At 41.8% G+C, this 12,571-nt stretch overlaps 3 protein-coding genes across 5 annotated transcripts in view; 2 read left to right on the top strand and 1 right to left on the bottom strand.

The window, feature by feature from the left end:
- Positions 1-1,340: 1,340 nt before the first annotated feature.
- On the top strand, positions 1,341-7,670 carry LOC109957259 (calcium-binding protein 2-like). Its single transcript, XM_020594991.1, has 7 exons — positions 1,341-1,459; positions 2,085-2,342; positions 6,108-6,138; positions 6,246-6,380; positions 6,826-6,932; positions 7,107-7,254; positions 7,337-7,670. Exons 1-7 carry the CDS (start codon positions 1,379-1,381, stop codon positions 7,360-7,362), a joined length of 786 nt encoding a protein of 261 aa, XP_020450647.1. The 5' UTR covers positions 1,341-1,378; the 3' UTR covers positions 7,363-7,670.
- A 708-nt stretch (positions 7,671-8,378) lies between these two features.
- Positions 8,379-12,112, bottom strand: crybb1l1 (crystallin, beta B1, like 1). 3 transcript variants are annotated; one of them, XM_020594974.1, is made up of 7 exons: positions 12,010-12,112; positions 10,019-10,094; positions 9,751-9,848; positions 9,545-9,663; positions 9,323-9,455; positions 9,061-9,203; positions 8,379-8,973 (listed from the first exon to the last, which is right to left on the bottom strand). In XM_020594974.1, the coding sequence occupies exons 3-7, from the start codon at positions 9,841-9,843 to the stop codon at positions 8,802-8,804; spliced, it is 660 nt and encodes a 219-aa protein (XP_020450630.1). In that variant the 5' UTR covers positions 9,844-9,848; positions 10,019-10,094; positions 12,010-12,112; the 3' UTR covers positions 8,379-8,801. The 3 variants fall into 3 exon arrangements, with proteins under 3 accessions (XP_020450630.1, XP_020450622.1, XP_020450637.1); XM_020594966.1 differs by having other exon boundaries at positions 9,751-10,094; XM_020594981.1 differs by lacking the exons at positions 9,751-9,848; positions 10,019-10,094.
- cryba1l1 (crystallin, beta A1, like 1) overlaps positions 10,112-12,571 on the top strand; it is a 5,384-nt gene continuing 2,924 nt past the window's right edge. The window contains exons 1-4 of the mRNA XM_020595038.1: positions 10,112-11,617; positions 11,799-11,917; positions 12,110-12,251; positions 12,336-12,478. Of these exons, the coding sequence (XP_020450694.1) occupies positions 11,543-11,617; positions 11,799-11,917; positions 12,110-12,251; positions 12,336-12,478 (479 nt within the window). The 5' untranslated portion in view covers positions 10,112-11,542. The remainder of the gene's footprint in view (positions 11,618-11,798; positions 11,918-12,109; positions 12,252-12,335; positions 12,479-12,571) is intronic.

Genomic DNA, 12,571 nt, shown 5'->3' with positions numbered 1-12,571 from the left:
GCAACAGGCTGAAGAAAGACAGGGTGGCAATTGAAAGATGTGTGTCATGTAAATAATAGAAACCTCAATAGAAATAGAGTTAAATAAGTCTGGAGACTATATTGGGGTTTCACTTTGAGAGGGAAATATTTAATGAGTTAACAGGAGATTCAGGAAAAGCAGGAGAGAGATTGGGGGGAGATTTTAGGGGAAGGAAAGTGAAATGTTTCATCCTCCTAAGGCTACCAACATCACTGTTTTCTACTGGAAGGAGGGGGAGAGGGGTAAACAAGTTAATGGGTCGCTAATAAAATCTGTTGCTTCAGACAAAAGCGGCAGAGCTATACAGTTGTTTTAGAAAGCCAAAAAGCCCAGTAATGTGTTTATACATTTGTGTGAGGGATGACATGTTCACAGATCTGTGTGTGTGTGTGTGTGTGTGCTCAGCTCCAATTTGTGGATAAGAAACAGGAAAACACCGAGGCGGTGTGTTACAGAGCAACAAAAGTCTCTCATCATCACATACTGTAGCTGCTGAGTTTGCTGTACGCCTCCCTTTTTTGTCTCCCTCCGTGTCACTAAATGAATGACTGACCTGGGCACCTCCAAACAAAAAAAAAATCCAATTTGTGTTACAACAAAGGCTCCAAATATAAGAGAGAGAGGACAGGGGATTGAGGGCAGATGGATTGGAAGAGACAGGGAAAAGGAGAAACATGGAGAGCAGCAAGGATTATTGTCAGAGGCAAATGATGGTGATGAGACAGAGGTGAGGGCAATTCTGAGAAAAAAACAGAAGGAAGTAGAGTGAAATTGGAAAAGGGGGAAGAAGAGAAGGAAAGATTGATGTGGCACAGGTAGATACCGCAAGAGCGGTGAAGTTTAGGAGGTATAGAGTGTCACCTGAAGGACTGAGAGATAGCGACTAGGGGCAGAGGTGCAGGAACTCAATCCCAGAGCTAAGACAACAGCTGATGATAAAAACCTCCTCACCTGCACACACCATGGACAGAGATATGGACAGAAGCACAGCGCAACACTGAGGAACAACTGGAGGAAATACTAGGACAGAGAGAAGGAAGAAAGAAACAGGAGAACATTTGAGTGATTATTTTTCCTGGAATCTCTTCATTCATTCATTCATTCATTCATTGTCTTTTGTTTTTTTTAAAAACCGATAACAAAAAAAAAGACTTCCACTGCAACAAAGGAGCAATTTTTAACGGTTTTTTAAAAGAAACCAAAAGCTCTAATTATCTCTTTAGCTGTGCCTGTGAGGAATTTTTGCACATAAAATAAAAGACAAATACTGCAAAAGAGAGAAGAACAGCGAAGAGAGAACGTGAGGGAGGGGGAGGGCGAGTGAGGAAGAGAGAGAGAGAGAGTGTGTAACAACGAGATGTTCATGATCATTCGAGAGCCACCCGTCGGAGGAGGCAATGCAGCAATGAGCGTGCCACAGGAGAGGACGGCTAAACAGGTGTGTGTGTAGGAGTGTCTCTGTCTCTCTCGATGCATAGGCAGTATACTGTGTATGGATGTATATACTGTCTATGCGTGTGTGCAAAGTATTTAAATCTATGTCAGGCTGCCTTTTCTATATGAGCACATTTCCTAATGCTTTTCTGTGTTCATATGTGCAACTTTATGCATGCAAAGATACACGTGCATTCATTTCATGCATGACTTTATGCTCCGCTAAACTCAATTTAAAAATGTGATGCTTTAAAAATGATTTTAATCCAATAAAAAGTCTGACTGTCTTTTTGACATTTTCATGCTTTCATTTATTAACATTTATAGTAAAATGATGTAGATTAGTAAATTATTAGTATACTTTATATAGAACCTGTAATAAAGTGCTTCTAAATCAAAGACAAAAAGACTATCCCAAATGTTTTATGTACATGTTTTTACTGACAGATTACCAAACAGACAAATACTGAAACATGCAACTGATATTAAGTTGTCTCAGCTACTTGTCACCATATTTTGCATGTGTACACTACTAAATGTGTCAAAAATAAGGTGTGTGCAAGACTTGTTGTTTGAATGATGTATATGAGTTTGACCTCAGCCCCTTGACCCTTCTGCCACCGCCACAGGTGCAGGCTGCCATCAAGAAGAAGGTGGAGAAGCAGAAGAAGAGAACCAGCGAGCAGGGAGGGGGTGGTGTAGAGATCCAAATTGTTCCTCGCAGTAAGAAATCAGGTCAGATCCCACAAACGATGACAGAGCAGGACAGAGAATCGCTGGAGGAGAAGCTGGAGGAGATGATGGCGGGACCAAAGAGGAGCGAGAAGGAGAAAGAGGAGGCAGGGCCCGTCGACCTGCTACCCATAGTGGACTCTGTGTATGGACAGGTAGGACCCGTGCGCTGCGGACGAGTCATTAGTTCATTTGTGTGTCTCTGCAGAGGAATGTGTGTTTGCATGCTTGTGTGACTATATGAGTGTCTGACCCTTCTGCCACTCTGTGTGTGTTTCATGTCCTGTTTCATCAAGTTCTCCAGTTGATTTAATGTCCCAGCTTGATTGAAACCCTGAGCCTCCAGTTGTAATGTAAAGCCTGGCTGTGCTCCACTTTCTATAAATAGCTGTCTGTCCCACGCCCCTGGTCTCTTATGATGTCACATCGCAGAAGGGCATAAAGCTAAGTTCACCAGTAACACAAACATTAACCATTTAGCCTTCTTGTTTAACCCCTAATCATTCTAGAAATTGTGGAAAGCGCTGAAGTTAAGGATGAAGCTAGGATGTTTTGAGAGGACTTAAGCTTCTTTACTTTAGGAATCATTAGGAAAGTGTAATCTGTAAACAGATACGTCCATAGTCAGCCAGAGAGCTGATGAACACCCTTTCTCTGCTGCCATTGTATCAGCTCAGTATCACATCCCATCACTCACATGCAAACAGTGACACATGACACGGCTCAGCAGGCTATATCGTTACAGCATCTTTCACCCTGGGGTAAGACATGTTGGATCGTGGTGTGTTTGTGTGTGTGTATAAAACAAAAAAATCAAAAGACATTGCTCAGAAGTTTAAATCCTACTCGCTTCCTGCTGCTGACTTCAGCATGGCTTATGAGTCACTCTGGATTTCTGCTTTGAAGAAAGAGTCACATCCACCTAATCACGTCAGCAAACTCTGAAGGGGGTGATGATGAGCAAGACTGAGGTTAGAAACAGAAAGTCAATAAAACAAAACAAAAAAAGAAAAAGATTAAATTCTCAGTCAGCGGTGATGCTAGTGTTCCAAATTAAGAGAGAACGGCTGAGTGAGTGGGTGAGAAGACTGCGTCTGTGAAGTCTGGAGAGAAGAGACCATTTATCTCCTTGTTTCACTGTTGGGCTCCTGAATCTCATTTTGACAACCAGTGCATTATAGCATGAAACTTGTGCATGTGTTATTCAGAGACCCTCCTCCCCCACACACTGACCTGGACCAGAAGGTGCTCAGAAAAGCTTGTCCAAACTCATCGTCTTAGAATGGTACTTCACTCGACATTCACAGTTGCACATATCATACATCAAAACTAAACTGGCAACCATTTGATAGGTCTGTCATTTTCTAAATATTTCCTAATAATTTTCTAGACAGTTTTCTGAACGTAGCCATGTAATATGTTGTTTTAGCTAGGATTTAAAAGAGGTGTAAAATAACTAAATACTTCTACTCAAGTGCTCTACAATTTACAAATATTTTTACTTGAGTATGTCTATTCTACTGTAGGTTATGTTTCTACTCCACAGCACAGAAGGAAATGTTTTACTCAGCTACATCTGTAGACATGGGTCTACATTTGTTTAATAGCAATAGTAGCCATTTGAGTTTTGGCTTTGTTCTCAGACTTTAAAGTTAACTTTTAGGTGCAGGACTATTACTTGTACTGAATTCATGTTAAATTGTAGTATGCTTGCAAAATACTGTAAGAGAAGGAAGCAAAGTATTACTGATTCCCAGTACAATGCCCTTAGAACAATTTCATTTAAAATTTATTATATATTCATTATAGGCGGGCAATTTTCACATTGTTGCATGTTCAGCTGACCTGCTGTGCACTCACAGAAACTCCACCTGCAATTGCTGTGATTGGAGCCAACTATTTGGAAACACGCAATTTAATCTGTATTCTACCTGTTGTTATATAGAACTATGTAATATATATATATTACATAGTTCTATTAAATTGTTAAGAAATTGCAGCTCCTGTAAAGTTTGAGAGCTTTCTGCTTCCTGTCTTCCATACTCCGTCTATTGTTTCTCACCGAGTTTTCCTCTGACTGACGGCTCCAGTTACTGGACACCAGCTCACGTACATCTGACACCAGATCAGTATACGATATGTCTGCTGGTTTACGTGCTCACGCACAAGTTCATCCCAAAGTCCAGAACAAAGAACAGTCACATTTCCTGTGTGTTGACCATCTCTCTCTCTGTCTCTCACACACATATACACAATGTATTGTTAGTTTTGTGTGTGATAAAATCAAACTACAACTGCTAGTGTGACTGTAATTAAATGCTAATACAATAGAAACATTAGCAAAACAGAAGCCTGTGTGCACAGACACACAGCAGGGGAACGGCGGCATCTCATTTGCATGATGAACTGAAACCATCAGTATGTGAGTATCAGTAACTAATCAGGGTTAATGATATTGGTTGTGTCCTGGGTTATTCATGCAGTTGTCAGTGTCAGTTTGGTCTAATATACACAGGATCACACAGGATTTTTAAAGATACATTAATCTTATTCTACCTAACAACAATTCACCATTCAAACAGTCCTTTTCTACTTAACATGTCTACTTTCATTTTATTTTTCTTAAGCTGCACATCATTCAGTGAAGGCTCAGTGTGTCTGGGGGTTCTACTAAAAATAGAAACAGCACCATGACAGTCTGTGGTTTTTACTGCCCCAGCTGGCAGATAACACCCATTTACGTGACCTGTCTTAAAGCGACCTCTAGTGGTGACTGCTGCTCAGTACAATAAAAACAGAAAACGTTTTATAGTTATGTTTCACCTTATGGTTTTTTGACACTGTAATCCAAAAAAGATTAAAAACAACTCGGTATCCTTAAAGCTCATAGAAGTAGGTTTCACAAAGTTACACCATCACTTAGCAAACCACACAAGTCAGCACATGAACAGCCATTTTTCTAAAAAACCTGGAAACTACACATGCTTTGACAATCCCTTATGCCATTTTCCAATAAAGTAAAGCATTATCCACATGGTGTATATTATAGTACAGTACATGCAGCGATGTACAGAGTGTGTCAGGTTTTGAGAACATTAAGAGCTGAAATCTGATCTGTGATGGATAACACACACACCCCCACACACACAGGCTGTGCTCTCCATATGGGTGTACTGTAGTAGTTAGGATGCCAAATCACCTTTTGGAGAGCTCTGCTGAACACTAGCTCAGCTGACCACTTGCACTCGTGACCACAACTTGTGATTTTAATGCTGGCATCGTTTCAGATAACTTGACAATTTGGCCAAATGAAGTCTTGGATGTGAGAAGTTTTAGAGTTTACACCATGTTGGACATGGAGACAGTACAGTACAGTACTCTGAGAGTTTAAATTGCTATTTAAACAGTTTAACAATTCTAATTCACCAAATTAACACCTTAAAATGACTTTAAAGTGACATTTCTCATTTAGTGTGTCTCCACTTTTGGTATTATATTAACTTAATGTATATATCAGCTACTGTACCACCATTTTGGAGCGTTTATGGTCTATATTAGGGCACATTGAATTAACAAATCTTGTTTAATCCAAGAGTTTATTGATTATATTTACAAGCATGCACAGAAATATTTTTTGTTCACACCATTTTCAACTGAAACTATGTTATTTTATTTATATTTCTCACTTATTAGTAATTTATTTCTGTGTTGTTTTGACCACTTTTGATCAATGTGCACCCATGTCCTGACAAATGTATGTGTGTGCTGTATGGATGATTTTCCTGTGTGTTGCTGCAGTGATGTTGCTTTAACTCTGTTTGCACTTCTGTTTTATGCCAAACAAGCTTTCTAAATGTTTTCAACATGAGTGTTCAGGGAGTTTTTCAGAAGTTCACATATGAACCGTTTCCTTTCAACAGGACAGAGAGCTTCGGCCAGAGGAGCTTGATGGTGAGATCATTTACAGAAACCTATCTACAGCAAACCACAGTGTGTTTCTGCTTTTCTCTCTTTATATGACGGCTTGACTTACATATGTTATTGTGTGTATTCATCAGAGCTTCGTGAGGTGTTTATGGAGTTTGATAAGCGCAAAGATGGCTTCATCCGTCATAGAGACCTGGGGGAGTGCATGAGGACCATGGGGTACATGCCTACAGAGATGGAGCTCATCGAGCTGAGCCAGCAGATTGGTGAGTGGAACAACAGCCTGAAACATGTGGGAGAACAGGAACAAGAGCAGGGAAGAGAATAGAATATAAAAACAAACAAAAATGAGAAGAAGAAGAGCAGAAACAGAACAGAAACAAAGCAGGACAGGAACAAGAACAGTAGAGAACTGACCAGAAAGTTAATCTTTCATCTTGTTTATACTGTTTATTTTGTTATACTACACAGCCTTATGTTGGTTTATTGTGTACCAGAGTCAAATTCCTCGTGTCCAACACACCTGACCAATAAAGCTGATTCTGAAGTTGAAAGCATAATATTCTTGGAAGTCAGTGAAACTACATGAATGATTATTTACTGGTAATACAACTGATTTACAGCCGTTTCCTGAGCTTTTACTGGAGTAGTTTCATGGAGAAACATCTAGCATTACGGTCATTCTGATATAACTTTGTGTACCTTCTGTAGGCAGTAAAATGGACTTTGAGGACTTTGTGCAGCTGATGGGACCCAAGATGCTGGCAGAGACAGCAGACATGATCGGAGTCAAAGAACTACGAGATGCATTCAAAGAGGTCAGGATATAGATGGATAGGTTTTGGACAAGGAAGGGAAAAAAAAGCTCAAACTAGTGTATTCCCTAAACCATCCTATTGTGTTCAATTGGGCAGAAAAAAAAACAAGATATGATTAAATTTAGATGCAATGTGGCCCTAAACGCCTCATTCTTTCCTTCTCTCTGTGTACAGTTTGACTCTAACGGTGACGGTCTGATCAGTTTAACGGAGCTACGTGAGGCCATGAAGAAGCTAATGGGAGAACAGGTGACCAACAGAGAGATCAACGAGATCCTCCAAGATGTCGACCTCAACAAAGACGGTCTGGTGGACTTTGAGGGTAAGAGTGGTTCTCTCTACTCTTATGGGATCTGTTAAATGACCACATTAAACCTCACGGTCTTCCCTGTGCCTCCTTTCAGAGTTTGTGCGAATGATGTCCCGCTGACCGGTCCAGCTGCCCGGACAGACAATATGCAACTGCTAGAAAAGAAAGCACACAGCACTTGAACATTCTTCAGCTGCTCTTAAAACACATATGAAATTATATTTTTATATGAAATAAAGAAAAAATTCATTTAAAAAAAATCCACAAATCCCCATGAGCCTCCAACCGACATGAGTGTCCACATCTGAACTGCACATGAGCAGCTCTGAAACATATCAAAAGCTTAATAGAAAACCTTTATGATTTTGTGTTTTTAAATGTATTTTTATATATTCCTGTTTGTTCCTAGAGTGTAAAATGTTGTTTGTAAATCTGGACCATTATTTTTAATTAAAGAAGTTTACAAAAAAATCCACAAATGGTCAATGTGTAAATCCATTTGGAGTTTGTAACATTAATAATATACAGCACATTGGCAGTCAAATGGTTTGTTATAGGAAAAGCAATGGTATAAGAGATGCAAAGGAAGCTGGTGGGATTTGATTATGGTGAACTCTTACTGAGCCAAATCCCTGCTGGAGTGAACAGCTTTTACTTTAACTCCAGGGCTAATGTTAGCATTTGTGTGCTACTATTAAAACTCATCTTGTTTTTAATCATAATATTATTATTAGTAAAATTGTTTTTATTTATTTAAAATATTTATATTAAACCTCACGGCCCCCGCGACCCGGTCCCGGATAAGCGGAGGAAAATGGATGGAAGGAAAATATTTATATGAACACAGGTATCACACAAATAACACACTAGTGCACAAAACTTCTTGAAAGTTTTTAAGTCAAGCATGAAATGATGTTTGATGTCTGTCCATGAGCATTGCAGTCACACCTGATTCATCTCACATTTTTATTAACCTTATTATATTTGTCTGATTTGTTCATAGTTCATTCAAATGACTTTTCAGTAATAGCTTAGTAACAACATCATCTTTGAAATCAAGATTTTCCTTTTTATTGAAAACTTGGTCAGGACTCTGTACAGCAGAGAGGGTGCCCAGTGCACTGGGGCCAGGGGGGGGCTAAGAGACTCAGTTTCCCATGGTGCATCATACCCTGAATTATGTGTGTAAAAGAACAAGAGGTGTTGTGCTCCCGCACCAGTGTCTCAGAGGACTATGGAAGGGGAATGAAGTGCGGAGCTAAAAAAAAAAATGGAGAAAAGGGGGAAAGCAAAGTGCAGCTCACAGGGGAGAAAGAGAAAAGTAGTGACAGAGAGGAATGGAGGGTGGTCTGCTGGGTTTGGTGGTCCAGCTAGTCCTTCCACTGAGGTGTTGTCTCCAGTGAGGGGCAGATCTAGATCCTCACCCTTTCCTTCACTGCATTAGATCATAGACCATTTAAGGTACTGAGGTAAAGGCCTCAGATATCTCTCCCCCTTTCCCTCTTCTTCCGCCCCTCTCCCTCACTTCCAGTCTTTCTCTTTCTCTCCTTCCCCAAACCTCACTTGCTGGTCACGTTGTAGCGGCCCTGTGGGTGCCACTGCATATCACGGATACGCCTCACTGACTGGAACTGAGGGTGGCGGGCACCGTACTCATTGAAGTGCCTGTAGTCACCCTTCTCTAGCAGATACTGGCTCCCACGGTATCCAGGGAACTGGTATCCCACCCAGCTGGGGAAAAATTGATACACATGTCAGGATAGGATTGATTTTATGTATCTTTTTTGTATCATCAGTGATACAGCAGAAGAAGCTCACGTTCCACAGCTGACAATAATGCTGCCCACTCTATCCGTGAAGCCATAGGAGAACAGACTGGGAACGTCATCGTCCATGATCTCCATCTTGCGGCCCTTGAACTCTCCCACCTCATAAAGGCAGATCTTGTGCTTGTCTGGGTCCTGTAAGAGGAAAAACAAACAAACAGGAAGAAGCACAAGGTTAGAGAAGAGTCTAAAGTAAAAGAGAAAGGAAGACTTGAAAGAGGAGTGAAATGGAGCCATTAAGATGTTTTTGTTACCATTCTCACGGGCCTGAAGGACAGCAGGTAGTTGTTCTTCTGGCAGTTGCTCCAGGAGTCCCAGCGAGGGTACTCTCCCTTCTCTAGGATGTACATCTCACCACAGAAGTTCATCTGCTCAAAACCTACGAAGCTGCAGATGAGGCAATATTATGAAAGTCATGCAAACCCACTGACTTAAAATGTGAAAATGCATATTTGTGTATATTTTGTGAGACTTACGGTCCACACTCAACACGCAGGGAACGCACATGGTCCATGCCCATCTCACATATATTCATGCACTCATTGCTGATCTCGATCATGCGACCCTGGAAGTTCTCCTGGTCAAACACGTACATCTGGAGGGGACAGATGAGTCAGTATGACAATAGTAAAATACACTTCTATCTCTGTGTAAAGCAGGAGTCCAGTTTGGGTGGCACCACCTTGTAGGACATCATTCCCATCTCAGACTTCTTGCTCTGAGCAATCGTCCCGTCAGTCTGGGAAGAAGTCTTGGACTTTTCTCCACTGGACATGATTACTGGGTAGAAAGAGAGGAAACAACTCTGGGAGAGCAACATAATGATGTGACAAGTCTCAACTGTGTTGGCTGATCTCAAGAAAACAGAAGAGTATAAAGATGAATCTGTTTTCAGTCGAACCATCTTGCTTTGTAGCGCCACACAAATGCAGACAGTCCATGTGTCTTACCAGTCTGTGTGTGCGATGAGCCTCACTCAGAGTGTGTGCAGCTCAGCGTGCGCCCCTCCCTTTTATACACTGGCGCCTACAGGAGAGGGATTATGGGGACAGAAACAAACTTGCTGAGGTCAGAGACGAGAGACAAAAGAAAATCCACATCATCAGAGGGGGACGGACAGAGGGGATGGCAGGAGGCAGCATGAGACTGACAGAGACTGGAGACTGAAGACCAGTTACTAATAAAAGGTTATGTTCCTGAAATCAGCTTTTAAAAGTTGTTAGAGTAAATTAAACTGTAATAATTTAGGTCTTTTAGTTTAGATTGTTTATTCTTCTGTCACTGTGTCAATCTGCTTATTTCTAATATACTATAAATCAGTATTTAGGATTGACTGCATTCAGTAACTTGGATTATTGGATGATGGCTGTGGGAATGTGTGGCTTTAAACCTGAGGCTGCAGATAAGGTGGCTAGAGTTTACTGTAATTTAATAGAAATGTTTCCAGATAATGTCAAAATGAAATGCTTCCTTTAACATTTCATCTCTGAGACCATATTTTTTGTACTTAAGTAACATTTTGAATGCAGGACTTTTATTTGTAACACAGTGCTTCTACAATGTGGTATTGCTACTTTAACTTAAGTATGGGATGTGAGTACTTCTTCCACCACTGCACAGATGTACCTGCACCCTTGTGTGTGCAAGAGATCCCATCATGTGAAAACTGCTACTGCTACTTCACATTCACCCAGACCCCTCCCCAGTCACTGCTCCACGGTTAATCCCCACATTCTCCTCCCCGATCCCGGCCTTTTGTGTCTGGCATGGGCTGCACTGCTGACCGGAGCGCTTTTGTTTCAGAGCCCCAGCAGCACTGTAGGATCTGCTGAGCTGGCAGTTGGAGCAGTACAACAGCATTCACGCACCACGCAGAGACGCCGGGAGCGCGCCTCGCTGCAGCTGTACCAAATGGACGGTGTGCATGGCTCAAGCCAGAAGAGTGGATGCGCACTAACATGCGCTTCAGTATAAAACTGAGGCGCCAGGTTCTCTGAAAGCTCTATGTGAGGCAGTTGGTAGGCGCGTACCAGTCCCGAGCTCTTCCAATAAAGTGCCAATCTAGGTAAGGCTGCATCTCGACTTACAACTCAGCTCAAGGTCAGGCAGACAGGTGCACTGCAGGTGCTTCATACAGAAAGTGAAAACCAAAAGCACTTTCTAACACTTTATGAGACTTTTAATTCCATATTAGACTTCTACTCGATTTGATTTTTATGTTTTACCAGAGGGAAGCGTTGTCCCATTTAGGTTCAGTTTAAAAGTTTAGTGAAGTTTAGCTGACAAAATATTAGAGATAAATAAAAACTAAGGAAGTGGCGCTGTGAACACCATGTGCTTAAAAATAATTTGGAAAATCATGCCAGACAGGTTATCATTTTGTTTAATGATTGACTGATGAATGAGACCCTGAGGGAAATCTCCTCCCCTGCCTCCTTCTCTCTCTGTCCTCATGTGCCACCTCAGGAATAAAGATGTACAGAACTACAAGATCGCCAATGATGCAGCCACTGCTCAACTCAGGAATGGGCATGGCTCCTTTCTTCAAGGTAAACACTTGACAAACAAGCTTCCTATGTTGTTAAAACTGGATCGGGTGGAGCCGAAAGCCTGTATGAATTATATCTACATGTTCTGTCAGCTCCTGCTTGATGCACACAGTTAAAGAAATTATGTTTGCTCTGTACTGCTGATTAATTTCCCTGCTCCTCCCTTGCTCTGTCTCCTCAGGTGACTGTGTTTGAGCAGGAGCATTTCCAGGGCAAGTGCCTGGAGTTCACCTCTGAGTGCTGCAACATCCAGGAGTGTGGACTGGACAACATCCGCTCCATCAGGGTGGAGAGTGGAGCGTAAGTCTCAGAGTCACAAACTGTCTCATGTAACAAGACAAAAAAAAAAGAGACCTAGTTTGCTAATTCTACAAAATGTTAGGGGCACTTACCTGAAAAATCTTGTGTCCAGGAGATAAAGAGGAGACGCATGCTTTAAGCACTGTGACAGCTGAAATGTCACCATCTTTCTGTTTCTCTCTCTCTGTGAAGCTGGGTGGGGTTCGAGCACCATGACTTCCAGGGCCAGCAGTTCATCCTGGAGAGAGGAGAGTACCCCCACTGGGACGCCTACAGCGGTTCCCTCTCCTACCACGTGGAGCGCCTCATGTCTCTGCGCCCCATCTACTGCGCCGTGAGTACATCCCTCTCTTCAGTGTTCAGGTGACAATTATCTCAGAAATCTAAACTCAAAAAAGCGAAAAACTCTCCTCTAAAGTCCCACCAGAGCAGTCGCATGATCATCTTTGAGAAGGAGAACTTCGTGGGCCGCAGCGTGGAGATCTGTGATGACTACCCCTCTCTGCAGGCCATGGGCTGGATGATGCCTGAAGTCGGGTCCATGCATGTGCAGTGCGGCGCGTAAGTTATCATGGATTTCTCTGTTTAGTGGAATAATGGGATCCTTATCTGCAAAAGTGAAACCCATTTCTCTATAAAAGCTCCTCCAAGTGA

Source organism: Monopterus albus, unplaced genomic scaffold, assembly GCF_001952655.1.
Source record: "Monopterus albus unplaced genomic scaffold, M_albus_1.0 scaffold2.1, whole genome shotgun sequence".
NCBI classification, from domain to species: Eukaryota; Metazoa; Chordata; class Actinopteri; order Synbranchiformes; family Synbranchidae; genus Monopterus; species Monopterus albus.
The sequence above is the reverse complement of the archived record's forward strand: the minus strand, read 5'-3'. Positions and strand labels throughout refer to the sequence as shown.

Excerpts from the sequence above, each read along its gene's own strand:
- LOC109957259 (XM_020594991.1), top strand. The coding sequence starts at position 1,379 with ATGTTCATGATCATTCGAGAGCCACCCGTCGGAGGAGGCAATGCAGCA. Across the intron at positions 1,460-2,084 it reads AGGAGAGGACGGCTAAACAG|GTGCAGGCTGCCATCAAGAA; the intron begins GTGTGTGTGTAG and ends CCACCGCCACAG. Across the intron at positions 6,933-7,106 it reads TACGAGATGCATTCAAAGAG|TTTGACTCTAACGGTGACGG; the intron begins GTCAGGATATAG and ends CTCTGTGTACAG.
- crybb1l1 (XM_020594966.1), bottom strand. The coding sequence starts at position 9,972 with ATGGTTCGACTGAAAACAGATTCATCTTTATACTCTTCTGTTTTCTTG. Across the intron at positions 9,664-9,750 it reads TGGGAATGATGTCCTACAAG|ATGTACGTGTTTGACCAGGA; the intron begins GTGGTGCCACCC and ends TGTCCCCTCCAG. Across the intron at positions 9,204-9,322 it reads CCTTCAGGCCCGTGAGAATG|GACCCAGACAAGCACAAGAT; the intron begins GTAACAAAAACA and ends TTCCTCTTACAG.